At 53.2% G+C, this 26,542-nt stretch overlaps 1 protein-coding gene across 5 annotated transcripts in view; it reads left to right on the top strand.

Moving 5' to 3' along the window:
• The window catches only part of Ctnnbip1 (catenin beta interacting protein 1), a 43,379-nt gene that overhangs the window by 3,250 nt on the left and 13,587 nt on the right, over positions 1-26,542 (top strand). The window contains exons 2-5 of one of the 5 annotated variants that reach the window (XM_087214621.1): positions 18,883-18,961; positions 21,664-21,736; positions 24,382-24,505; positions 24,985-25,075. In XM_087214621.1, the coding sequence (XP_087070747.1) occupies positions 24,410-24,505; positions 24,985-25,075 (187 nt within the window). In that variant the 5' untranslated portion in view covers positions 18,883-18,961; positions 21,664-21,736; positions 24,382-24,409. Of the gene's footprint in view, positions 1-18,645; positions 18,962-21,663; positions 21,737-24,381; positions 24,506-24,984; positions 25,076-26,542 lie in introns of those variants that run through there. The other 4 variants (XM_013065184.3, XM_087214623.1, XM_087214622.1 and 1 more) reach the window with 4 other exon arrangements.

The following is a 26,542-nucleotide window of genomic DNA, read 5'->3' as shown; positions in this document are numbered from 1 at the left end:
TGCCCCATCTGTAAAATAATAATAACCCTCTCTCCCTTGTGGAGTTGTGCAGAGTATTTGATTAAATAATTCCTGCTAGATCCACCTAGCTCTGAGTTGTGCTTAGCTAAAGTATCAGCTACTATTTCATCTTTCTGTTTCTTTTTTTGTCCCCCATCCCCCCACCAAAGTCTCTGTGTAGCCTAGACTGGCCTTGAATTCACAGCAATCCTCCTGCTTCAGCCTTCCCAGTGCTGGGATTGCAGGTGTGCACCACCACACCCAGCTAATTTCATCTTCATGTTTCTTAAGTCCCCCTAGAATTTAAACTCAGTACCGGGAATTGAACCCAGGACCTTGGACTTGCCAGGCAGGCACAGCACCACTGAGCTACATTCCCAGCTAGAATTTAAACCCTTTGAGAGCAGAGATTTTTGTCTTTTATTGTCTACCATTATAGTCCAGTGCCTAAACTCAGTAGGCACTCAGTAAATACTTGTTCATTTAACTGATACTGAGCTCCTGCTATGTGCCAGTCACTGGTATAGGTGCTGGGGACAGTCAAGATTTGTGATCTAATTAAGCTTACTTGTATTTATATACTTTGTGTTTATATATTTTGTGTTTGTGTAGTTCAGGCTGGCCTTGAACTCTGTATTGCCCACGCTAGCCTTGAACTTGTGGCAGTGCTCCTGCCTCAGCCTCCTGAGTGCTGGTGTTACAGGCATGTACCACCATGTCTGGCATTTCTTTTTGTTTTATGGTGCTGGGGATTGAACCCAGGGCCTTGTGGATGCTGAGCCTGTCCTCTACACTCAGCTACACCCCCACCCCTGAAGCTTATCTCCTAGTGGGAGAGATAGGAGACAAACAAGCGAGTAAACAAAGGAATGTAGGATGCCAAAGAGAGGTAAGGGGAGAATGAGCAAGGTAAAGATGGAAAGCAGCTGAGGGGAGGGGAGGGTCAAACTTCAGCTAGTTCTAGGGGAGACTTCTGGTGGAGACCTGGGAGAACCCAACAGGACAGCTCTGTGGGCAGAGGATGGCAAGAGTAGTCGGCCCAGTGAGGCGGGAGTGTGGTGAGCACATAGTCAGCAGGGCCCTGGTCCATGGTGTGGTAAGGAGTTTGGATTTTACTCTTACATTCTGAACTGTGAAGCCAGGCGTGGTAGTGGACACAGGTAGTATCAGCTCTCAGGAAGATGAGGCAGGAGAATCACGTTTTGAGCCCAGCCTGGACAATTGAGTGATTTGGCAAGACCCTGTCTCAAAAAAGGCCTGAGTATGTTGCTCAGTGTGAAGGCCCTGGGTTCAGTCCCCAATAATGCACATGTGGGTACACACACACACACACACACACACACACACACACACACACAGATCCTGTACAGCAGGAAGCCACTGCATGGAGCTTTTCCTGGGGATCTCCGGGAGTATTTGAATTGTTACTAGGAGAAAGGTCAGGAGACCAGGAGGAACAGTTGCACTGGGACATCCTTACCTGGGGAGAACTTTTCGAGGCCATCAGGCCTGCGGTGTGGAGTGTGTTCCCTTTGGGGCCTCACTTCTCTGGCTGGGCACCCAGGCGACCTGGGAACTATCAGCTGAGTTGGCCCAGTATGCAGATCCCAGGCTTTCCTCTCTGTGACTAAGTCAGCATCAAGCATCACCGAGCGCAGAGTGGGGCTGGCCCTTCGCATGTCCTCACCAGGGCTGTCCCTGGTTCTCTTTCCCAGCCATGTGAGTTAGGCTGCTTCTCTGCATGTGTGTGGGGCTGGGATGGAGCCCAGACCATGTGCATGCAAGGTGGATGCCTCACCACTGAGCTGCACCCAGCCCAAAGCTCTGGCTCCTGGCAGTGACTTTCTAGCAGCCCCCTTGGTCCCTTCACAGGGACTGGCTCACACAGCCAGAGTTCCAGTTACCCAGGTGGCACGGATGGCTTTCTTGTTGCCACCTTCTCCTCCAGTCTCCTGCAGAGGGTCACCCACATGGTCCCCTCCAAGCCCACCCGGCTGATCGTGTGAGAGGATGGCACCTGGGAACACGGGCAGAGGAGACTGGAAGCTTGGAGAAAGCGCCACAGAGGGGGCCCAGCTCACCCACAGCTGGCTTTGGTGCCCTGGCCTGAGCAGTGGCTGGCTCTTTGGCTCCTCCCCAAGGCGTGCCACTTAGCCATGATGCCCGTGTCTTGCCAACCTGGACAGGCAGCAGGTGCTCTCGGGAATCCAGTAGGACTGATATGCCTTTTTAAAAAAATTCTTTTATTGGTACATGTTAGGTATACAATACGTTTACATTTATCATTGGGTGCTTGTACCTGTACATGATGCATCTCGGTTCTTATTTTTTCCCCCATTACCTGTGAGCCCTTCACCCCACCACCTTTCCCTAATTACATAGATTTCATTTCCATTTTTTAAATTTTCTTATAATTTTTCCTTTCCCTTCTTTCCTTTCCCCTTCCCCTCCCACCACCCCTACACCTTTGGACCTTTTCCTATTTCAAATTATCAATTATTCATTTTAATCCCTATTTAATCCACTTTCAGTTTCTCACACTAGAGAAGCTATTCGGTGTTTACGTGTGTGTCCTATTTATTTCACTTAAGAGTATGGCCTCAATATGCATCCATTTAGCTACAAATGTCTCTAGTTTCTCATTCTTTATGGCTGAGTAGTACTCCATTTTATAAAAAACCCACATCTTCTTTATCCTCTCCAGTTGATGGGCACTTGGGCTATTTCCAAGCTTTAGCTATTACAAACTGTGCCGCTATAAACATGGGTGCACATATATCGCTGTGGTATGATTCTTTTAGTTCTTTGGGGAAGATACCCAGCAGGGGAATAGCTGGGTCAAATGGGACCTCTAGCCCTAACTCTTTGAGGTATCTCCAGGCTGATTTCCACAGTGGTTGCACCAGGACTGGTGTGTCTTGAGGCACGTTCAGCTCCCAGCATCCGCTGGTGGAGTCTGGGTGCCTGTGAGTCGCGTGTCATCTGTGGTCTGGTAAAAGCCAAACGCCGGCTGGGTGCAGCCTTTTTTCATGTCGCTGGCCTTCCTGTTGTGAGAACATGTGCCCATTTTCAAGATGAGAAAATGAACAGTAATGGCTTGAGAGTACCTCGTCTCACTCAATCCTCACAGAGTTTCTGTGACACATGCACTGCTGACCACTTTACATTTTTCAAAAGCTGAGGCTGGAAAAGTTAGGGAACTTGTTTGTTTTCAGCTCATTGGGAACAGAGTTGGGATTCAGATATAAGACATCTGGGTCCCAAGCACAGCTCTGAGCATCATGTTATTTGTTTTATTATTTATTTATTTATTTATTTGGTACCAGGGATTAAACTCAGGACCTTGAGATTGCAAGGCAGGGGTTGTGCCACTGAGCTAAATCCCCAGCCCTATTTTTCTGGGGTTTTTTTTTTGTGTGTGTGTATGGTACCGGGGATCAAACTCGGGACCTTGCCTTGCGAGGCAGGCGGTAGAACTGAGCTAAATCCCTGGCCTTATTTTTCTGTTTTTTGAGACAGGGTCTCACTATGTTGTCCAGACTGGCCTTGAACTTGCAGTGATCTTCCTGCCTCTGCCTCCCAAGTGTGTGTCATCATGCCTGGATAGCACCATATTATTTGTTTCTCAGGAGAAGCTTTAGAAAGAGAAGGAAAAAAATATCACTGAAGTCCAGGGTAGGTGACACTCTCAGGGGAGCCAGAGTCAGCTCCCAGGCTGCTGCAGAGTGTTTGAATACTGGGCCCTTCCCTTCCTGTCGGACCTTGGGCAAACTAATTATCCTCCCTTGCCTGCTGTCCCTGCCTGTGAATGAGGATGATGATACTTGGACCTCCATAATTTGCAGGGGAATTAGTGTCATAGTTACTCTTCCTGTTGCTGAGACAAAATACCCAACACCCAAAGTTAAGGGAGGAAAGGGTTATTTAGCTCGCAGTTCATAGGGGTTTCAGTTCTTAGTTGGCTGGCTGCACGGCAGAGTGGCATAGCAGGGGGGCATTGCAGGAGAAACAGCTCATGGTGGGCAGAAGGCAGCAAAGGAGTGAAGAAGCAAAGCAGCAAGCAGCAAGTGACCAGCAGTGACCCCCTTTCTGCCCCTTATATCTTATCCCGCCCAAGGTAAGGTAGCTTTAATCCTGGCATCGCACCATGAACCGATCCCAGCACCACATTCTTGATCCCAGTAGCACAATGCCCTAGATCGGGCCACCTGGAAAAAAAAAACCCACCTATGACCACATGAGGCTTTGAGTGACATCTAGACACAAACCATAATAATCAGGATGTTCGAGCCAAAGTGCTTTGAAACATCTTTATGAAAAAGAACTGGGCATCAAATGCTGTTATACTCAGTTATTAGTGACCTCTTATGTCCCATCCTTCACGAAGCCTTGTTCAGAGGGGAAGGCAGCAGAATTTAGCAGGCAGAGGTTCCCTCTGTGCTCGGCACAGCTGGAGGAAAACAATGTTTTGTTTTGTTTGTTTTTTTGGTACTGGGGATTGAACTCGGGTCCTTGCGCTCACGCAGCAGGAGAGGAAACCACTGAGCTAAATCCCCGGCTTGTTTGTTTTTTTGAGACAGCATCTCGCTATGTAGTTCAGGCTGGCCTTGAACTCACTGTGGAGCCCAGGCTGGCCTCAAACTCACAGAAATCCTCCTGCCTCAGCCTCCCAAGTGCTGGGATGACAGGTGTGCGCCACCACACTCAGCCAGACCAAAACATTGTTTTCTCCTTCCTGAAGTTTCTAAAGACTGAGGACTGTGAATGTGTCACCATTTTCCCTCGTGTTGAATATAAGCTTCTGTAAGGCTCATGTACTGCAATTCAGGACAGGGTAGAGGAACAATGATGGTGGGGCCACATGGGGCCAGAAGGGACTGGATCCTCATCCAGGTACACCAAGAAGTGGGGCTTGTGTTCGTGCCTCACTCCTTCCTCCTCTCCCTCATTTTCGCCTCTTGATTCATTGATTCAGTTCATCAGTGTTAGGGCCCAGCTGTATCACTCTTGCATAGATGGCTTGGGTGTCACACACAAGACCCATGGCTCGAGCCTTAGCACTCAAAAAAAGAAAAAAATTTAGTTTTTTGTGGTACTGGGGATAGAACCCAGGGCCTTCCCTCAAGCTACATCCTCAGCCTCTTTTCTGAGACAGGGTCTCACTAAGTTTTTCAGGCTGGGCTCACACAGTCTTCCTGCCTCAGCCTCCTGGAGTGCTGGATTAAAGGCATGGGGTCCAATGCCTGGCTAGTGAGAATTCATTAAAACTGGTACCGCTGTGGGTACTGGGAATGCTGTGGTAGGTGGGGTAGAAGTACTTCTGCACACAGCTTGTAGTCTAGGCCAGGACGCTTGCCCACTGGGCTGTGTGCTGGCTGCCCATCACTCCAGGGTCCCTGTGCCGAGTGGGCTTTGTGGTAGAGGGCTGCATTGGCTTCTCAGAAGAGGAGGGAAGTTAATAGCTTAGAGCCCTTCCCTGTCACGGGAACGAAGCTGCACCTGCATGGGCACCCTCAGCTGGTGAGCACCTCCTTAGTAAGAGCTCCTTCCCACTTCTGGCCTGAGCCATTTGCCCATGACCCAGGAGCTTAGCACGCTGAGGGACTCTCCAGAGCCCTTGCTCGACAGCTTGGATTTCAGGTTTCTGCCCCATCTGGTAGCTCTCTTGTGTTTTGTATCATTGCGCTCCCGTGTCTCTGCAGAGCCCTCTTTCTGTCTCCCCTGCCAGCCACAGGAAACAGGCATCTGGCGGCAGGTGTGCCCAGAGTCCCCTGAGGAAGCTATGGCTGCAGCCCCCATTGCAGGGACAGGCAGTAGCAGGTTCCATCTTCCCCAGGTCTGCCCAGCACCATCTCCAGGTCTCCTCAAGGCCAAGGTCATGGAGGCCCAGCAGTACAATCAAAAGCATGCAGCAGCCGGGGATGTAGCTCAGTGGTTCCATCGCCTGTTTCACAAGCGCAAGGTTCCGAGTTTGATCCCCTGTACCAAAAGCATGCAGCATCCTCTCCCTCCAGCCAGGGATGGGATGGAGGGCACGGGACCGCCAGTAGCGGCTGCCCAGGTTCTTTTTTTTTTTGATCGGGATTCACTTGGTAGCTCAGGCTAGCCTTGATCTCACTATATAGCTCAGGCAGGATTCAAACTGTGCTCCTGCCACAGCTGCCTGAGTGCTGGAAATACAGGTGTGTGCCCCCTCGCCCAGCTACTGCTCACTCTTGGAGGGAGAGGAAGACAGTGGCAGATCCCTGGGGATGTTATTTTCACCCAGCCCCTGACTTGTCACCCCTGCACCTGATTAGGAGGAGGTGGCTGCCTTGGAGGAGGTCACTGTGCACCAGGACTTGTTCCAGTGTGGCTGTAGCCTGCAGTGCTGCCACTGTGAATGGCACAGCGTGACCCACTTACACCTCCTCTCCTCCATCGGGAGCTTGGAGGCCTGTGAGTTCAGCCCCAGTCAGGCTCCTTGCAAGCTTCACATCACCCAAGTATCCAGCCCACACATTTCCTGCTACGCAATCTCAGGTCCGCATCCATGAGCTGAAGAACAAGCCCAGGGCAGGAGAAGTTTCGGCCTGGCATTTGGCAACATCTGACTCTGCCAGCCAGGCTTGCTGCAGAGATGAGGTTTCCTCCCTGTGGGTCAAACACCTCTGTCCACACAGCCCACCCCTGTCCTTCCCAGTGAATCACCAGGCCAATTGGGAGCAGTTTCCAGGGAGATGGGTGAGCTTTGGACTGCTTTCCTACTTTGAAACTTATCCTCCTGCCTCGGCCTCCCCAAGGCTAAGATTACAGGTGTACACCACCATGCCTGGCAGTGACTAGTTTTTTAATCGGTTATGACTTCTAGGTTTTGTTTCATGTTATTTTCTTCTTCCACTGTTTTCTTTTCCAGTATGCTAATACATTTACTCTTATTTGTACACTTAACACCTTAATCTGTAAGGAAGATATCAAACTTAGTGTGTTAGTCAGTCTTGTTTCTGAGTCAAAATACCCAAGAGAATCAATTTAAAAAGAGGAAGGGTTTATTTTGGCTCACAGTTTTGGAGCATCAGTCCATAATGGTGTAGCCCTATTGCTTTTGTGCCTGAGGAGACAGAGTATCGTGGCAGGAGCACTTGGGGCTGCTCACCCCAAGAGCTGGTGACCAGAAGGGGTGGGCCAATACACAAGACCACGCCCCCAATGACCTCACATCCAGAAGCCCCACCTCTTAAAGGTTCCACCATCTCTACAGTGGCCTAGGCTGCTGACCTGGCCATCCACTCCTGGAACTTGGTGGGGAGTTTAAGAGCCCAACAGCAGCATGCTGCCGAGGCCCTGGAGCGGACACTGTGCCTGCGCAGGCTTTGTGACGAATTAAAATATCAGGTGGAACCGATTTGCATTTAAAAATTGGCTCAACATGAAGACTTAATTAATACTGTGAAGTGACCAGCAAATCAGCGATGTCATCAAACTAACAAGAAAAGCAGTGCTACGACAGGGAAGCCCTTGTTTTTCAGATGAATAAAGGAAATTTTGCAGACATCCACACTGGATGCCAGAAGGATGGTGTTTGACAGAGGAGCAGGAACATTTGTATGGAAGTTCAGAAAAGAAGAAAACTATGTGCTCCAACTGTTTCAGATTTCAGAACTAGAATTAACTTCCCCTACATTTTGATACAAAGCCATAAAAGTAATAATTAAAAAAAAATTCTACCATAGCAGGGACCCAGCATGGCCAGAAATGGTGCAGTGGCCCTCAGCACCTGCAGTGGGACAGTGGTGATGTCGCTGCAGGCTTTTCCCACCAGAATGTTTAAACTCCATCAGACTCTGAGGAGCAGCTGGCAGATCTGGGTTGTGGGGATTCCTGAAGAGGAGGGTGCTGGACTCTGGGAAATGTTGAGCTTGTAACCAAAGCTGGCAGCCATCCCTGCTGAGGAGGTTAAAGAGGGTAGGTGAGAGCTTGATTGGATCCCAGATTTTAAAACAGCACGGTGCCGGGCGTGGTGGCACACACCCGTGATCCCAGCGCTCTCAGCACTCCGGAGGCTGAGGCAAGAGGACCTCGAGCTGGAGGCCAGCTGGGCTACATGGCAGGTTCAAGGCCAGCCTGGACTACATAGTGGTATGTTGTCTCACCCCCCCCCCCCACTCTCCAGAAAAGCCAGTGAAGACCAAAGAAGGAAGAAGGAGGAGGAGGAATTGGGGGAATTTGGGCTCAGCAATACTCCTGGGTCAGTGTTAAATTTTTTAGAGTATCCTGTGTGGTGGTGCACCTATAATTTCAGCACTCAGAGGGCTAACGCAGGAGAATCTCCATGAATTCAAGGTCATCTTGGGCTACATATGTACTGCGTTTAAGGCTGACCTATAATATAAAGCGAGATTCTGTCTTAAATAAGTTTGTTCCCTGGGGTGTTAATGGCCTTTTGGTTATGTGAGTGGCCTTGGGAGATGGGAGGAGGCTATCAGTGAGGTGTCATGTCTGTAACTTGCTTTCAAGAGGGTCAAGAAAAAAGGGGGGGCTTTAGCTCAGCAGAAAAGCCTGTGCTTAGCATGCACAAGACCTTGGGTTTGACCCCAGCCCCTCAGAGAAAGAAGGAAAGGAAAGGCACCCTCTCATTTAGACCACAGTACAGGAGGTATAGGACAAACACAGCAGCACACTGACGGGGGCAACTCCAAGGCACAGTGTCTGGATGTCCCCATACTATTCCTTTAGCCTTTCATGGCTTTGGAATTTTTCAAAATAAAAAGGTGGGGAGAAAGAAAAGCAACTTTGCGACCTGGGGATTTAGCTCAGTGGTTCCGCCGCCTGCCTCGCAAGCGCAAGGTCCTGAGTTTGATTCCCAGTACCAAAACAAAGAAACCCAAAGAAAGAAAAGCAACTTTGCTCCATGTGGAATTTTGGCCCAAACCTTTGCCCTTAGCTGCCTCTCCTGAGCGATTGTCCTGGATTTCTGGTTTCTGCCCCCGGTGGCAGCATACACAGTTCTGTCTCCCTGTCTCTTAGGAGCTTCTTTTTTGGACTAGGGAAGATTTCATGACAAAGTATTCCTGGCAGACTTAAATGACTTTTCTAGAAGCAGGTAAGAACCAGTGTGCTCTCACCTGTGGGTTTGGTGCCAGGGGTTTTTTGGGGGGGTTCAGGGTACTGGGGATCAAACTCGGGACCTTGCGCTTGCAAGGGAGGCACCGGAACCACTGGACTAAATCCCCGGCCCAGTGCCAGGGTTTTTTCAAAAAAATTTTTATTAGTCTATGTTTGCAGTGCAGAATGAGTTTTCCCATCGTGGGGAGCTGGTGCATGTACAGAGCACATCTTAATTCATTTTACATCCTCTTTCCTTGTATCTCTATCCCTTCTCATTTGCGAAAGAGCTATCTCCTTCTTTCCTGTTACTATCTTGTATTTTTCTCTGAATTAAAGAGCCAGTGTTTATTTTTAACATTGCATTATGTGCTCTAAGTAAATATGCAAGGAAGTTTAATGCTGTAGGATTGAAAGAAAATCTGTCTTCAGAAATACCACACACTAATGCACAGCGTGATCTGCCTCTCCCAGCCGACCTGGTGTAAGCTTTTCCCTCTCATCGGGAGGTTGTTCGAGAGAGCAGGTTCTGCTTGCACTCAGTGAAGATGTCTGGCCTGCCTGCGTTTTGTGAGATGTGACAGCCTGGTGAGTCACTGGGCTACACCAGGAGTCTTTTTGCCCTCGAGCCCTTCACAGGTCATTTCAGCTCTTGTCTGTGGTTTGGTGGCTTCGGGAATGAGGGATGTTGTTACATGCAGTGCTGGGGTTTCTTTTTTTTTTTTGGTACCGGGGATCAAACTCGGGACCTTGAGCTTACGAAGCAGGCGGTGGAACCACTGAGCTAAATCCCTGGCCCAGTGCTTGGGTTTCTGGCCCTGAGCTGGATTACCAGCCTGTGCCCCGCCCTGCCCCACCCGGGTGTTTGCACCTGCGCTCACTGGCACCATTGGCAGCCGGGAGTGTTTCTGGGAACCCTCACACCAGCCCCTGTGGCCTCCAGTCCCATGTCCCGTGCTGGCCTGGCCTTGAGCAAACCTCCAGGGGGCTGTGGCTGGTTCTTATGCCAGGACAGTGTTTTCCCAGCTCCTGGGACACCTGGAGCCTCCACTGCTCAGGGCCACCCTGACCGTGAGGCCTGGTGATCATCAGGAGTCTCCCGCCACTATCTCCCCGGGCAGTTAATGGGATAAACACATGGGATTGGGATGTTCTGAAGGTGGCTTTGTTTAAAACAGTTTGTGTTTTGATGATCTGCTTGTTAAAGCATGAGGGAGGCAGGAAACTGAGGCCTCAGAGCCCGGTGGGGGAGGCTTCCACGTGCAGTGGATTCTGTTCTGTTCCTGGTAGCCTTGGGGGGAGAAGAGGGAAGGTTGGGCCCACACAGCAGTGCGTGGGTAGCCCCTGCTTGGTGTCCTGAATCCCACAGTCAGCAGCTATGCTTGTCACACACAGATACCTGTGTGTTCATGCAAATTAGACATGCCTGTCTGCTGAGAGCCTTCTGGAAGCCGGTGGCCTCCCTCAGGTTGATGACAAGGACTTGCACCTGGCAGCCACCCCGAACTCCCCGTGGGCTGGAAGGTGGTCACCCGGAGCCAGGCAGTGACAGAGTTAGCTGGTAGGCCAAGCCTGCCGCTTCTAGGGGTTCAACTGGGGGACTGAGCCCTCCACCTGCAGGCCACCCAATTTATTTGTTTATTTATTTATTGGGGATTGTTTTGTGTTTTTGAGACAAGGTCTCTCTATGTAGTTCAGGCTGGCCTTGAACTCACTGTGTATCCCTGCTGGCTTCGAACACATGGTGATCCTCCTGCCTCAGCCTCCCAAGTTTTGGGTTCACAGGTGTGCGTCATCACCCCTGGCTATTTGTTTTGAGATGAGATCTTGTTATGTAGTTCAGGCAGACCTTGAGCTCTCAGTGATCCTCCTGCCTCAGCCTATAGAGTGCTGGGATCACAGGCCTGCACCACCATGCCTGGTTGTTTTGAGACAAGGTCTTGCTGTGTAGTTCAGGCTGGCCTTGAACTTGTTGTGAAACTTGCAGTGAGCCTCCTGAGTGCTAGAATCACAGGTGTGCACCACCACACCCAGCTCCACCCAATGGAAGCTGTAGGCTGTCTGGGCCCTGGTATTCAGAGGGGGTGCAGAGAACTGGGGTCAGACACATGTTTACTTGTGCCAATTGGGCTGGGGATTTAGCTCAGTGGTTCCAGCGCCTGCCTCAAGCACAAGGTCCCAAGTTTGATCCCTGGCACCAAAAAAAACCAAACAAACTTGTGGCAATTATAGGAGGGAAATTAATGGGAGAGAAGCAGTGTGCAGACAGCGGACAGCGGGGCGGAGGGAGAAGGTGGGAGCAGTGGTGGTTATTGGGGTGGCCTGTCCTAGGTGGTCTAGAATGATCCTAGGGTTGGGGGGACCCATTCCCCGCCTGACCTGGAGCCTGGACCTCAGTCCCTCATGTCTAGAGCTCAAAGGGGCAGGGTTGTGTGCAGCTCTAGGAGAAACTGCAAGCACAGGTTGGGTTTTTCCCTTTTTCTTTAAAACTTTAAAATTTCCCAGTGGGCTCTGTGGAGCACGCCTGTAATGGCAGCACTTGGAAGACAGAGTGAGGCCAGCATGGACTACATAGCAAGACCCCATCTCAAATAAATAAATAATTATGCTTATAGTTTTATACTATCTTTTTTTTTTTTTTTTTTTTTGGACCTTGAGCTTGGGAGGCAGGCAGCAGAACCACTGAGCTAAATCCCTGGCCCCAAATAAATAAATAATTTTAAAAACCTTCAAATCTCCAATTTAACAAGACTGTTTTGGAGACCAGACCCTCGCTAAGCTGCCCAGGCTGGGGTTGTCGAACTTGCGATCTTCCTGCCTCAGCCTCCCAGAGTGCTGGGATTACAGGTTAATTAGACTTTTAAATCATGACCCTCCCAGGGTTGACCCAGTTGTGAGCAAAGGGACTGATAGTTTCATTCTGGCCTCTTCTCTGGGAGACCCAAGCTCTGGAGCCTGCAGCCAGGCTTCTCCCCTGGATTCTTGGGCTCAGAACCGGTTCTTCAGCCTAAAGTTGACTGAGCAGAAATGCAGTCAGCTTTCCCTTGGGGGCTTCAGCAGCTTGCTGGGGTGTCTCTGGCATGTTCTGATTCACAGGAGAGCAAAGGGGTCCTCTGCCCCTGGTTCACATGGACAGTCTCCCTCCCTCCCTTCTTGGTGTTGAACTTGGGGCCTTTGTACTGAGCTACACCCCCTCCCTTTATTTTATTTTATTTTATTTTTAAATTTTGAGACAGGGTCTTATTTAGATGTTGAGTTGCCTTGGCTGGCCTCAAACTTGGAGTCCTCCTGCATCATCCTCCCAGAGCACTAGGATCACAAGTATTCGCCATCATGGCCAGCTCTGCATAGTCTTGGATGTCCTTCTTCAGGAAGTTTCCTGCCTCAAGCTGAGGACTCCAGCCCTTGCAGGAGGTATAAATAGACCTATAAATAGACAGGGGCCCTGGCTTCTGGCTTTCCCGCCCACAGTGCCTGGCCTGAGGCAGGGCTCTCGCGAGAGTTCGGGACTCAGGACTCCAGCTGCTCTCCAGGAGGAAGAAAGAGTCACTTTTTAAATTAAGCCAAGTGACAATGCCTTTCCTTCCTTCTGTCCCGGCTCCCCTGCTGGGCAGAGATGAATCCCCAAGGCCCTAGAAGGGTGGGGCCTGAGGATTCAGGAGGACAGCAAGGAGCCCCTTCCTCTGTCTGCCACCCACACTTCCTTTCTGCCCTGTTCTGCCGGCCTGCAGGTGCCCCTGCTTCCCTTTCCATCCAGGCCTGGAAGATGCAGTTGGCCTGGAATGACAAGGAGAAATGTTTGGTTTGCCTTGGTTTTGGCCTTTGGAGTCAGGGTCTCACCATGTAGTTCAGGCTGGCCTTGAACTCAGTGATCCTCCTGTCTCAGCCTCTGGAGTGCTGGGATTACTGGTGTGCCACCACACCCAGCAGGATAAATATTTTACAGCCAATCTAAAACAGATGTTTTCTATCTATCCAGTTACATGAACATTGCATACATAAACAGGCTCCTCCAGTTTCTCCATATTTGGGGGTTATCTGATGTTAAATAAAAGTTACAGGAGTTGTGTACCTCCTGCAGTCCAAGCTACTGGAAGCCTGAGGCAGGAGGATCATTTGAGCCCAGGAGTTTGCCCAGCCTGGGCAACATAATAAAACTTGACTTGAAAAATAAAGAAGTAGATTGGGGCTGCAGCTCAGTGGTAAAGTGCTTGCCTGGCATGCACATAGGTCTGGGTTTGATCCCCAGTACTGCAAACTAAATCAGTAAAATGATAGGAGGCCATTGTTTCAGACCAGGCTCCTTGACTGGGCCCTAATAGACCTGGCTGAAAACTCAGAACAGAATCACTCACATTAAAATTTCAAGCCACTCACCAAGCTAAATTGTTTATCTGACCTTCAGGAAATCAGGATTAGAGAGCTGACGGTCAGATTTCCCAAGCAGGCCAGTTTTGATCAACTATGAAACAGCATGACCTAGAGTAGCTCATGCCAGTTGGTTGTTCTGTCATTCGTTCTGCCTCCCCGTCTCTGCCACACAAGGAATGTAACTTGAAGGTGAAGTCTGCCTCCTGTTCTTGGGTTTCTGCTTCCTTCTCCTCTGTCTCTGAAACCAGCCTCCTGCCCATGGAGTAGTTTGTGTTTTTAGAGCGAAGTGTTGCCCAGGTCTAGAATGGAAGATAAAGCCAATTAGGACCTTTCAGTGAAGGCATTGTCATTCTGTCCTTGGACAGCATGAGGACAGCCCAGCCAAGACAGGGTGGCTGGCAGAGCCTTTCATCCTTCTGGGTCCTAGAGCACAGAGCCTGGGACCTGTGGGTTTTCCTGGGACCACAGAAGCCTTGGAGAGTGGCAAACCCAGGCCCAGCTCCGTCTGCTGGCAGGAGTTGGGTGGAAATGACTTAGCAGGCCAGTGGCAGAACATGCGCTCATGCACACACACACACACACACACACACACACACACACACACAAACACACAGTAGACGAGAGATGTGGCTGCTTCTGTGTAGCTGAGAGGCTGTGTGGGGCCAGGGCGGCATCGAAAGCCCCTCTGCCAGCAGTGAGTGGCCTGTCTGATGGCCCAGACGGGTTCTGACCCTGTCCAGAGTTTGATGCTGAGGCTGGAACACGGGCGGAGGTGCAGGCAAGTGTGTGGACAGGGACTGGGAGAGAGCGGAGAGCCAGCAGCAGAGCCAGGTCTCAGGAGTCAGGCCCGAGAGGATGAGAGGATGTTCTGGGTCATGGAGTTGGAGACAAGAAGGCAGGGGGCTGAGGGGGCCTGGAGCAGTTGGCCACCACGCGCAGTGGACTCTTCCTCGTGGGCGCTGATTCCAGCCCCCATCGGTATGGTCACCCCTGGGGACTCAGGTGGTTGAGTCGAGGACCATCTGTGGACAGTCATGCTCCTTACATAAAATGGTGCAGCTGGGCACAGTGTGCACACCTGTAATCCCAGCTACATGGGAGGCTGGGCGGGGGGTTTAGCTCAGTGGTTCTGCCGCCTGCCTCACAAGCGCAAGGTCCTGAGTTTGATCCCCAGTACCAAAAAAAAAGTTAATTACATGGGAGGGTGAGACAGGGAGGTCCCAAGTTTGAGGCCAGTCTGGGCAATTTAGTTAAGACTTTCTCAAAATTTTAAAAAAGTAAATAAGAAGGTTGGGATGTAGGTCAATGGTAGAGGGCCCTGGGTTCAATCCCTGCTACCACTAAATAGCATAATATTTACATAAAATGTATGTTCTTTAATATAGTTTAAATCATCTCTAGGTTATTTATAATACCTACAATGCATATACAGTATAAATGCAATGCAAATAGTTGTTATGTTCTCTCGTTTAGGGAATAGCGACAAGAAATAAAGTGTACATGATTTTTTGTTGTCTTTTTTTTTTTTTGATACTGAGCATTGAACCCAGAGTCTTTGCACTGAGCTATGTCCCCAGCCCTTTTAAAATTTTTAAGTTTTATTTATTTATTTATTTTTGCTACCAGGGATCAAACTCAGGACTTTGGGCTTTCAGGGCAGGTGGCGGCACCACTGGGCTAAATCCCCAGCCCTAAATTTTCTTTTTTTCGTATATCCTTTTATTGGTACATTTTAGGTGTACAATATAATGACATTGGGCCGGGGTGGCTGCCCTGCAGGCTGTGAGGACTGCAGTTAAGGAGGCGCTGTGGGGAACGTGGCCACGCTGGCTGGCCCTTGGGTAGTGCTGCAGCGCCTGCCATAATGACCATTGCTCGAAGCACTGCCTGGCTTGGCCCAGTGGGGCGGGGTTTGGAGATTTGGCTGGAATTTGGATGGGTGACCTCAGGACAGTTTCCTGATCCCCACCTCATCCCCCAAGCAAGGTGCTGGGCCCTACAAACCTGTCTTTCAGCGGGCGTCAGGCGGCCTCAGGTGGAGGAGGTTGGAGTGGAATTTGTTAATTAAGCTGGTTGCTCCTGAGGCCCAGAGGCCGGGAGGTTGTTGCAGTTTAATTACTGAGAACTGGGGGCTGGAAATTCTCTCTGGTGCCCCTGTTTCTGATGTGTCTGGAGGACCCAGGATGCCACCTCAGCCTCGCCCACTGCCCTGTCCCTGACTCTGATCCCAGTCTTACATCTTTACTTACATGCTTGTAGGAGCGTGTAGGACCAGGGTTCAAATCCTGCTTCGGTCTGGGTCAGCCTGGTGGTTGTAGGAGAGCCTTGTCCCCTCCTTCGCCCCTGTGTCTTTATTGTGAAGCCTGGCCGGGATGCTGGTGCTGAAGACTAGTGTTGGTTATTTGAAGGACTGAAAAGAGCAAGGCAATAGTGAGCCAGGGTACAAGTGAGCAGTTAGTTTCATTTCCTTTCATTTCATTTCTTTTCCTTTCCCTTCCCTTCCCTTCCTCTTTCTTTCTCTTTCTTTTTCTTTCTTTTCTCTCTCTTTCTCTCTCTCTCTCTCCCTCCCTTCCTTCCTTCCTGTTTATTTGTGTGTTTTTGGAGACAGGGTCTTGCTATATCGTTCAGACTGGTCCTGAGCTCACTGTGTAGCCCAGGCTGCCCTCAACCTTGCAGTGATCCTCCTGCCTCAGCATCCTTCCTGAGTGCTGGGATTACAGGTGTGCATCACCACATCTGGCTAGCTGTTTCTTTTCTTTTTTGGTACCGGGGATGGAACTCAGGACCTTGTGCTTGTGAGGCAGGCGCCGGAACCACTGAGCTAAATCCCCGGCCCAATGGGGATTTAGCTGTTTTAGCTGATTTTTAGCTGTTTCTTGAAAGCATGATTCTCAACCTGGGAGCTGTGGCAGTGTTAGAAGACAATTTTGGTCCCCATAGCTGGACAGAGGTACTCCTGACCTGTATTGGGTAGAGTCCACACTGCTGACCCCCGGCCAAGCACAAGGCAGCCCCGGCACACGGAAGGATCCGGTGTGAATGGCTGTTGTGCTGAAGTTGGGCACTGCTGTGAACTGTCCCGGGGACAGGGATGCTCTGGGGCACAGGTCTCCCCTCCCTGGCTCTTCACTCTTTCACTCCTGTGAGCCAGCTGGGGCCGAGGGTGAACTGGAGGGAAGAGAGAAGGAAAGGAAGCGGGGCTCTTTGAACTTGATGCTTGCTGTTCCTCTGTCTCCTGTGTCTCCTCTTGTCCTTCGTGCATGACCCGGCACTTTCTGAGGGCCTGCTGTGGACCAGGGGCCACGCCACGCGTCCTGGCCTCCCTCTCAGTCCTGCCGCCCCTCATCCCACTTGCTCCTTTCCCTCTGTGACATGAGCCCCACAGTGGGTTGCACTTCCCACAGCCTGACTGCTCTACCAGCCAGGCCGTCCCCTGGCTCCTCTCCCCAGAGGTCCCCACACCTGACCTGCCGCCACCTGGGAGGCCTGGTCAGTTACCACGTCTGGGTCAGGCACAGAGCCCTCCAAGTGCTCGCTGCAGCCTGTGCTCCCTGAAGGACAGGTCGGCTCATGGCGTCTTGGGCCCAGCTGTCTCCCTGTCCTTCAGGCCAGCAGCTGTGACGCTGTCCAATGGGTCAGGCTGCCAGCTCAGAGTCCCCTTGTCCTCCATCATGGTGCCTGAGGCGTCTCGTCCTGGGGGTGACTGGGCTGGTGACCCCTCAGCACAGGGGTCCCTCTGTGTTCTCCAAGCCTGCCATGATTGTCTGTGCTCTGTCTTCCTTTCTCTCACCCAGTAAACTCCTATTCATCCTTCAAGACCTAGCTCCTGTGACTTCTCTCTGGAGCCCTGGGCAGCAAGTCCCTCTCCTCCTGCTCTACTATTACTGTGCTGGGTTAAGGCTGTAGGTTTTCCCCTCCGGCCTTGGAGCCCGTGTCTGATTGTGCTGGGCAGCCCAGGAGTGTCTGGGTTTTAGCCTGACTGATGTGTCCTTTTGGGCCGTCATAGTGTTGTCTTCATCCAGGTTTTTCTGCCATGCACTGCGGCTCCTTGTCTTAGCCTCCTCCTATATCCTTGTCCTTGTGCCTGGCACAGGGCCATGTGTACCTAGGATGGTTTGGTGACTTCTTGAGTCCAGAGTCTCAGTGCTGGGCCCTTGGCAGTTTGGGAGGCGCCGTGACTCCTTTTTGCATTTAGGAGCAGCTGTCTAAGGTGTGGGTTCCAGGACGGGGCTTCCCATTCCAGAAAACTCACCTCTGTGGCAGAGTAGTCAACCAGGTATGGCCCCAGAGCTTCTGTCCCAGCCCCAGGCCACAAAGCCAGCTTGGTGAGGCGTGGCCCAGACAGTGGCTTCAGAGGACAGTGGCCGGCCGCAGTCGAACACTGGTCATGGGCGCAGGACGGAAGGTGGAGCCAGCACCTGAGTGCTGCTGTCTGACGCTGCCCCAGGCCCCAGGCACCTCGAGCCTTAGTTGCTCTCTGTCACCCTAAAACAGTTACCTGGGTGTAAATGACCTGTGGAGCTGCCGCTGGGGATCCTATACTGTCCGCCCTCTGACTCCTGCCCCTAAGTTGGGGACATAGGGCTCCTCTCTGCTCCGTGGAGGGCCCGGGCCGTATGGATGAGGGACAGTGGCTGTACTGGCAGCTGGAGAACTGAGGCCTTCGGAATGGGAGAGGGTGCTTTTCATCTCCTGCTGCAGGACCTGGGCCTTGGGCACAGAGTTCCCCAGGGTTCCTTGGTATTTCTGTGCTTTGATATTGGAGGAATAAAGAGCAATTAATTGCTATAAATGGCTGCTCCTGTAGGGCTGGCCTGATGGGGGGTGATGGCTCCCCTACCTCGGGGCCATCACTGCTCAGAGGTGGACGCAGGACAGGGACGGGCTGCTTAGAGACACCTGGCTTCCTCAGGCCCTGTGTGTGCTCTTGGCAGGAGCCTGAGGACTGAGGAGGCCAGTGCCTCCCTCTCATCCATGTTCCTCCCAGGGGCCCAGGGCCCAGAGGCCACCGCCAGGCCTGTCCTCCTGGGCCACAGAGGACTGTGTGGCCTGCAGCAGCCCCGCCCCTCGGGGGCCACACCCCCACCAGGTTAGGCCTCAGGTGTGACCCTGGTGGCAGGTGAGGAGCGGGGTGAGTGTGGAGAAGTGTGGGTAGGGAGCTGAGGTTTGCGTGGTGTTTGAGGGTTGAGACATCTGCTGTCACCGAGTGATTCACTATGGTCCCCTCTGACTAACCCAGGGGAGGAGCTGGGTGCTCGCAGGCTGCTGACAGGCTCCCAGCGCAGTCACAGCGGGTTCTGGACCTGCCTGACGCGCAGGTCTGTCTGGACTGTGGTCGCCCTGGCCATGAGCTTCCCTCGGCGTCCCGTCCCTCGGCAGGGCATGCGCCAGGTGGCTCCTCTGTGACCGTGCTCTGTGTTCCCACAGGGCAGCAGCCTCCTCCTCCCGGCCGGAGCCTGAGCCTCACAGCAGGGCACCTGTGTGCCCAGAGCTAACTTCAGAGCAGGTAAGGGCCTCAGCGAGGGCACTGTGGTGCAGCCTCCGGTGGTGCTGGCGGGGCTTGTCTCACTCCCTGCCTGTGTTTCTCCATGATGCCCATTTTAAGCTCAAGGTTTCTTTCCCTTTTTCTTTTTTTTTTCCTTCTTTATTTAGTTCTGCAGATTGAACCCAGGGCCTTCACACTGAGCTATTATATCACCAGCACTTTTTATTTTGAGACAGGGTCCTGCTAAATGATCCTCCAGCCTCAGCCTCCCACAGCTCTGTAATTGCAGGGACAGACCTCTGTGCGGGGTTGAGACCCCCTCCCTCTCCTCCCTCCCCCCTCCCCCTCCTCCTCCCTCCCCTCCCTCCTCCCCTCCCCCTCCCTCTCCTCCCTCCCCCCTCCCCTCCCTCTCCCCCTCCCCCCTCCCTCTCCTCCCTCCCCCCTCCCTCTCCCTCTCCTCCCTCCCCCCTCCCTCTCCCTCTCCTCCCTCCCTCCCTCCTCCCCTCCCCCTCCTCCCTCCCCCCTCCCCCTCCCTCTCCTCCCCCCTCCCTCTCCTCCCTCCCTCTCCTCCCTCTCCTCCCTCCCCTCCCTCCCTCTCCTCCCTCTCCTCCCTCTCCTCCCTCTCCTCCCTCCCTCTCCTCCTTCCCCACTGAGGCTGGGGCCCAAAGCCCTGTGCTCACTAGCACATGCTGTACCCTCCAGCGCCCCTGCCCATGTGTTCTTTCACTGAATACTGGGGTGCTGCTGATTTCCTTCAGGATAAAACTTGCACAGACTGAATTAATATTTTATATAAACTCTGAACCACAGTTAAACAACAGTGTATTTTTGTACAGTATAAACTTTGCAAAAATGTGTGTTCATTTTTATGTGGTTCATTTTATGTGTAAACATTTAAAGTCAAATTGAGTTTTTCAGTATATAGCCCAGGCTGGCCTCAAACTTCTGAGGATCCAAGCCACTCTGCCCAACCCTGATCCTGTTGGGCTTTTAGGCTTGCACCACCCTGATACGTTTTTAAATGGACAAAAGAAAAGACAGTTGCTTGCAGGACTGAGTCAGTCAGAGGGTCCTGTGCACCCAGGACCCACTCTGTTCCTACCCAGCCAAGCAGGTTTGCTGTTTTCTGAGCAGGTACAGATTCCCAGATGTAAGTGATTCATTTCTGGAACCGTGGTTGTTTAAACAGCAGTACCAACTTCAGATTTCCAAATAAAAATAAGTGCAAGTAGCTGCACTCACATTCAGGGCTACATGTGCCCTCCCAGGGAGGTCAGCTGTCCAACCCAGCTGCTCCATACCTCACTTGTTTTGCCTTTCTGGTCATTGAGTCTTCTCCTGTGGTGAGTAGAAGTTCTCACACAGGTTGGGGAGGAGGAAGCATCATGTCCTTGAGTGTTCCTCAGGAATGCAGGGTGGCCTCTTGGGCCCTGAGCCTCACAGTTCGCTGTGTGTGAGGATCCTTCCCAGGCTGGGAGCCATTTCCTTACTGTCGGTCCTGGCTGTCCACACTTCCTTCAGCCTGCCTGTGGTGTGCGTGTGTGTGCATGCATGTGTGTTTGCCTGGAACAGCACTTACTTTTCACCTGACCTTGGTTGGCTACCTCATTAATATGGACAGATAAGCCTCCACCCACCCTGCTCATTTGCATAATTGACAGCTGCCTGTTGCTTTCCATTTTCCTTTTCCTTTTTTTTCTTCTTTGCAGCACTGGGATTGAACCCAGGGCTTTCATACTGAACTACAACCCTGCCCCTTTTCTTTTCTTTTTTTTTTTCCTTAAATTCTTTTATTGGTACATTTTAGATATAGAATACATTTACATTTCTCTTTGGAAACTTGTACCTGTACATGATGTATCTCGGTTCTTATTTTTTCCCCATTCCCTGCCCTCCCTTCCCTAGTTACAAAGACTTTGTTTCCATGTTTTCCATTTCTCATGGCCCTTTTCAATTTTTAGGTTTTTTTCGTACTGGGGATCATCCTTGCGCTTGCACAGCAGGTGGCGAAACCACTGAGCTAAATCCCCAGCTCAATTTTTAGTTTTTTATTTATTTATGTATTGTCAAGTTGAGTTGAGTTGGTAAGTTGGGCTCAGATTTGCAGTTCTCCTGCCTCAGCCTAACAGAGTGCTGGGGTTACATGCATGCACCACTGTACCTGGCTTCATTTTTCTTTTTTGGCTCATCTCCGATTCGGACAGCTACCAGTGGGAAATTCTCTTAAGATCTGAAAGGCAGCACTGCCCCTGTTTTAGGCAACAGGATGTTCATGGGTTAGCTGAGGCCGTCACAGACACAGCGTGCATTTTGGGTCTTAGTCCGAGGACTGGATGAGTCATTCTGTGTCTAAATGAGCTGCAGTGCAAGTTTATGTAATCTAAGCGCATTTTAACCGAGACCAATTCTTGACCCCGACAGGGGAACACAGGGATTTTCAAGTGCAGCTAATTTGCTGCAGTTGGGATTGTGATGAGAATGTAATGCCACATTTGCTCCACTGGCCCACAATCCAAACACACTGTGATGCTTGTTGCCAGACTGCAGACTCTGGCAGCCTCAGAGCCCGTGCAGTTTGGGTTGACTGGGATTGATTCTCTTCAGTTACTGATTCCTTCACAGTGGCACCCTGCTCATGGATCAGGGTGGAGCAGTCAGCCAGGCCCGGTATTTCCCAGCGCTCGCTGCTGTGGGAATTGTGCTTCCCAATACTTCTCTCCCAGGTCCGCCCCCGGGTGTTCCTTCCCTGCCAGGAGCCGGCAGAGTCAGCGCCACGCAGAGCTTGAGAAATCCTAGGTGAGCAGAATTTTTAGAAATGATAGCTCAGGAGCCTTCCTGAGGCAAGAAGAGCCAATTTGAGAAACGGCCTCTGCCGAAGGGGAAATTACCCAGCTCTGCACACCCATCAGACCCTGGCCACACCCAGCCCAGAGTCCCTGGGGCAGTGACAGAGCAGAGACCGTGGGGTGGCCCCATGTGTCAGGGGTCGGTGTGGGATGGAAGGACAGAGCAACACTGCAGTGCAGGCCACACACGCTGACTCTGTGCTGCCGAGGAGACACCAGGCTGTCAGCACCAACCGTGTCTCAGGGCCCCGGATCTGGGGGGCGGCACAGGACCACCCCTTGCCTGAGTGGGATTGGCGTCTGTGTGAAGGATGGATCTTCTCTGGGACCGGGATGGGGGTGGCTTGTGAGAGAGGGTGTGGAATAAAGAGCCGGGTGGTGGTGCACATTTGTAACCCAACTCTACAGGCCGAGAGGAGAGGATGGAAGGCTGAACTGGGGGGGGGGGGGGGGGGGACACGGACACACCTTCCCAGCTCACTGAGATCCTGTCTCAAATCAGTGCAGGGACAGGGGGGTTGGAGATGTTACTACGTGCATTGAATCAAGGACCAGAAAATGGGGCAGCCCCAGGGCCCAGAAGGGTGATCAGCTTGCCACCTCGGCAGCCTACTGGCCTGCGTGAACTGGAGGGAGATCAGCAGCCCCCTGGGCACCTTGGGCATCTGTCTCTGGAGCTGTTGTGTGTGCTGACACCTAGTGGCCAGGCCCCTGCATCCCATCCTGTCTCAAGGAGAGCACAGGCTGGACCAGCTTCTGGGCAGAGCAGGAAGCTTTTTACTCTTGGAAGCCCTGACTCCCATTGCGTGTGTGTGTTTGTGTGTGTGTGTGTGTGTGTGTGTGTGTGTGTGTGTGTGTGTGTGTCTGTTTCTGTTTGAAACAGGGTCTCATTATATAGTTCCATGTGACCTTGAACTCACTATGTAGCCCAGGTCCCAGGTTACCCTTGAACTCACGGTGATCCTCCTGGCTCAGCCTCCCAAGTGCTGGGATTACAGCCCTGCGCCACCATGGGCATGGTACTTGGGTCCTTTGATGCAGTGACATTTGAGCCTGAGCTGCCATGCATGTTGTAGGAGGGGGAAGCTCAGATCCCACTGCTGTCCCCATGTCCCATTGCAGCCAGCAGGCAGGTGGCTCCCAGTGCTGGGCTCCAGGAGCACAGGGCAGGTGAGGCCAACACAGCCCTGATGGCCCCACAGGCAGAGCTGCGCCGAGAAGCAGGCACTTTCAGAGGGGGGCATTGGGGTGCAGGCACGGAGCCAGAGTCTAACGCCTCCTTGTAAAGGCGTAGGGAAGCTGAGGTGACAGTGACGAGAAGCCAGGGACGGCCAGCGTGAGGGCTGCTGGAGGAGTGTGCCAAGGCGGCCCAGCCTCTCAGGATTGTTCTGGCTAAAGTGGGGGCCCGGGGGAAGGATGAGGAGAGAAGGGACATCCTGAGGTGGCCGCGCCGCAGCCCAGATGGGAGTGGCGTCAGGGGAGATGGAGCCGGGCCATGCAGGCCTGAGGCCCAGAGTGGGCCTCACTCAGGGGTCATGGGGAGTCCTGCCCCGCTCCATCGTGCCCTGTAGGTGCTGGAGGGAGGCAGGAGGAGCAGTGATGCTCCGGGACCCTGCCCGGCCTCGTGGACCAGGGGCTGCCCATCCTCCTTGGGGCGTCTCGGCCCCTTTCTGAGCCTGGCTGGAATTGGCATGGAGCAACCAGCAGAGGAAGGGGCTGCGGACTGTATTTAGAGGTGGGGAGGTCCGGAGGAGCCTTTGCCATCTGCCCAGCTGGCACAGATTTTAGCCTACTGTGTGGGCTTTAGGGAGAGGACCTTGGCTTGGGGCGTGAGCACCGACTCGTACCCACAGAGGCTCTGCTGTTCCAAGCCCGCCTGGGAGAGCCCGCCAGTCCGGCTCTTGGCCTGGGAGAGGGTGGTGTGAGGAGTCCTTGGCCCGCTGGCCCGGTTCCTGTTCCCCAAGCGCAGCTCCTTGGCACCCGGGCTGGCGAGGCTCCACCCCACCAGCTGCCGAGTTATTTCTGACTCATCCAGGAGTTGCAAGTGTGTAATCCAAGCCCCTGCACACCCGCTTCCTCTCCTCCGTCCCTCCTGGAGCCTTGCTCCTGGGCCCCACTGCAGGTCAGGTCCCCGTGGCCCCTGGACACAGCTGCTGCGCTCCGACATGTGGGAGTGCACTGCACCTGGGTTTAGCCAGCTCTCCTGTTGAGGGGCTCCAGGGGCCCGCCCGGCCCAGCGCTGGCCTCCTGACCTCGGCGGGGCTGCTGTAAGCCTCTGCTCTTCACTGGGGGCTGGCGCCGGGCCCACAGTTCCTCAAGGCCTGGGGCAGCACCTCTGATCGGGTCACTGGGTCCTCGTGTAAGCTGCCCACTCAGGGCCCTGTGCACCGTCTACTGCATGCATAGCCTCCCTTGCACCATCCCACTGCTTCACACATGGCCACAGCACCTGCTCCACACCGAGCTGCCTGGCCGGGGCCATCAGGCGAGGGGGAACCAGGCAGCCTGTCCCCTCCTCTCAGCTCTCAGCAGTGAGACCGGGTGGGAAGGGGTCGCCCACAGGTGCCGGACCTTAGCACGTCTCCCTGTCCCCAGCAGGAATCCCCAGAGCTGGGCCGGGGGGATGAACCGTGAGGGCGCGCCCGGGAAGAGTCCGGAGGAGATGTACATCCAGCAGAAGGTCCGCGTGCTGCTCATGCTGAGGAAGATGGGGTCGAACGTGAGTGCTGTGGGTGTCACCGCAAGGGCGCCTGGCCCTGTGGCTGGGGAGGGGCTGCCTGGGTCGAGTTTGGCTCTGTGGCCAGCGCAGGGCCCAGGTCCAGGGCCTGTCGTGGAGGATGTGCGGGGTCTTCCCATCCAGGGCCATGCTGCACCAGGACGGCGAGGGTCTGTGGGTCCACCTTCCCCTCCTCCCCTGTGACCCCAGCTTCTCTCGGGGGTCGGCTGGGCAGGACGAGCACTGAGGAGGGCAGCACACAGGTCCAAGGTTCCTCAGAAGAGGGAGGGGGCGTCTGGCACTGGCCCTGGCCGTCAGCTTTGGGCAGGGTCCGTGTCGTCCTGCTGGCCCTGTGCCAGGCCCAATGCCTCTCAGATTCAGTCTGAGTTCAGGGCCTGTGGGCCCCAGGGCCCAGCTTCAGGGGAGGCCCCACCCCATCGTCTGTGAGTGGGCGCTGCCTTCACCTTGCACTCTCTCTGCAGCTCACGGCCAGCGAGGAGGAGTTCCTGCGTACCTACGCGGGGGTGGTCAGCAGCCAGCTCAGCCAGCTGCCCCAGCATGCCATCGACCAGGGTGAGTGGCATCTGCGTGCTTCTCCAGGAAGCCCCATGGCAGGGAGGGAGACAGACGGCTCTCCTGCGGGTCCCCTCCTTCTCCAGCGAGCCCAGTGGTGGGATCCCTTTCCTTAAGCTTTGCTTGGCCCTGCCTGCCTCACACCTGGCTCAGGGTGAGTCAGCCCATGTGCCATACCGTGATATTTACAAGAGTCCCCCAAAGCACTGGGGTTCTCCATGTCCCCAAGGCAGTTGTGTCTTTGGTGTGACCACAAGCAGCCCTCAGGGTCACAGGCAACACAGGAGAGTTTACTGTGGCAGGCACCATGCCAAGTGATCATTGTTCCCAGGTTCCTTTAACTGCAGAAGACAGCAGTCCGTATCACTTCCGGTTACTACCATAAGTTGTCATGGCCCTTGCTCATGCAGCCCTGTCCTCTGTCACCACCCAGGCTGCTCTCCCTCTCTGGAAGGCTGATCTTGACCCTGGGGCTGGTAGTCTTATTTTGTTTTTGTTTTTTGAGATAGGGTCTTGCTATGTAGTTCAAGCTGGCCTGCAACTCACTACATAGCCCAGGTGATCCTCCTGCCTCAGCCTCCAGAGAGCCAGGATTACAAGTGTGCCCCACTATGCCAGACTTTGTAGCCCAGTATTCTGACCAGACTCTCCATGTAGTCCTTTCTGTTACTCTCTTTATACTTTGTTGGAATTATAAGCATAAAATACTCTGGCCGTGGCGTGTCCAGACATGTGTCCCATCCCCGAGCCCCGGAGTGTGGGTGGTGCATGCTGTGCTGCCCTGGTTCTCCTGGTATCCTGGCTCCACCTGGCACCAGGGCTGGTCCCCAGGCGGGACCCTGGGTGTGACCCAGCCCGGGCACCCAGCTCAGCAGAAACCTCCCAGGGCGCTGGCAGGCGGCTCAGGTGGCTCCCTGGACAGCACTCACCGTGGTGGCTTTGCTGAGTCCCCTGGGGACTCAGCTTCCTCCCCAGCTGGTCTCCATCACCTGAGCCAACCAGGTGGGGAGACGCTCCTTTGGCCTGACCCAGAAAGAATGAAAATAAGTCACACAGCACCACAGCGAGTCCCCTGCCACACACACTCACAGTGTATGGACAGGGAAGCTGGCCACGGCCAGGTGTGGCACACACATGTAATCCTAGCAGTCAAGAGGCTGAGGCAGGAGTATCACCAAAAGTGTGAGGCCAGCCTGGGAAAAATTGCAAGCCCCTGTCTCAAAAAACAAAAAACAAAAAGCTGATGAAATATGCACCAGCTGTTAATATAAAGAAAACTTTGTGTGGCACTGGGGCTGGAACCCCCAGCCCACTAGGTGCCTTTGAAGGGTGGGCCTGTCAGGAACCTCCACTTCGCATGTCACGGCATCTTAGAAAGTGAGCTTTTCTATGCTGTCCAGACGTTGGTTTTGTAGCACGGGGAAGTTTGCATTGCAGTGCTGGGCACACACCTGGGGACTTGCAGAT

The sequence above is a fragment of the Heterocephalus glaber genome, unplaced genomic scaffold (genome assembly GCF_053883595.1).
Source record: "Heterocephalus glaber isolate CG9 unplaced genomic scaffold, H.glaber_assembly_v1.0 deba00001447, whole genome shotgun sequence".
NCBI classification, from domain to species: Eukaryota; Metazoa; Chordata; class Mammalia; order Rodentia; family Bathyergidae; genus Heterocephalus; species Heterocephalus glaber.
The sequence above is the reverse complement of the archived record's forward strand: the minus strand, read 5'-3'. Positions and strand labels throughout refer to the sequence as shown.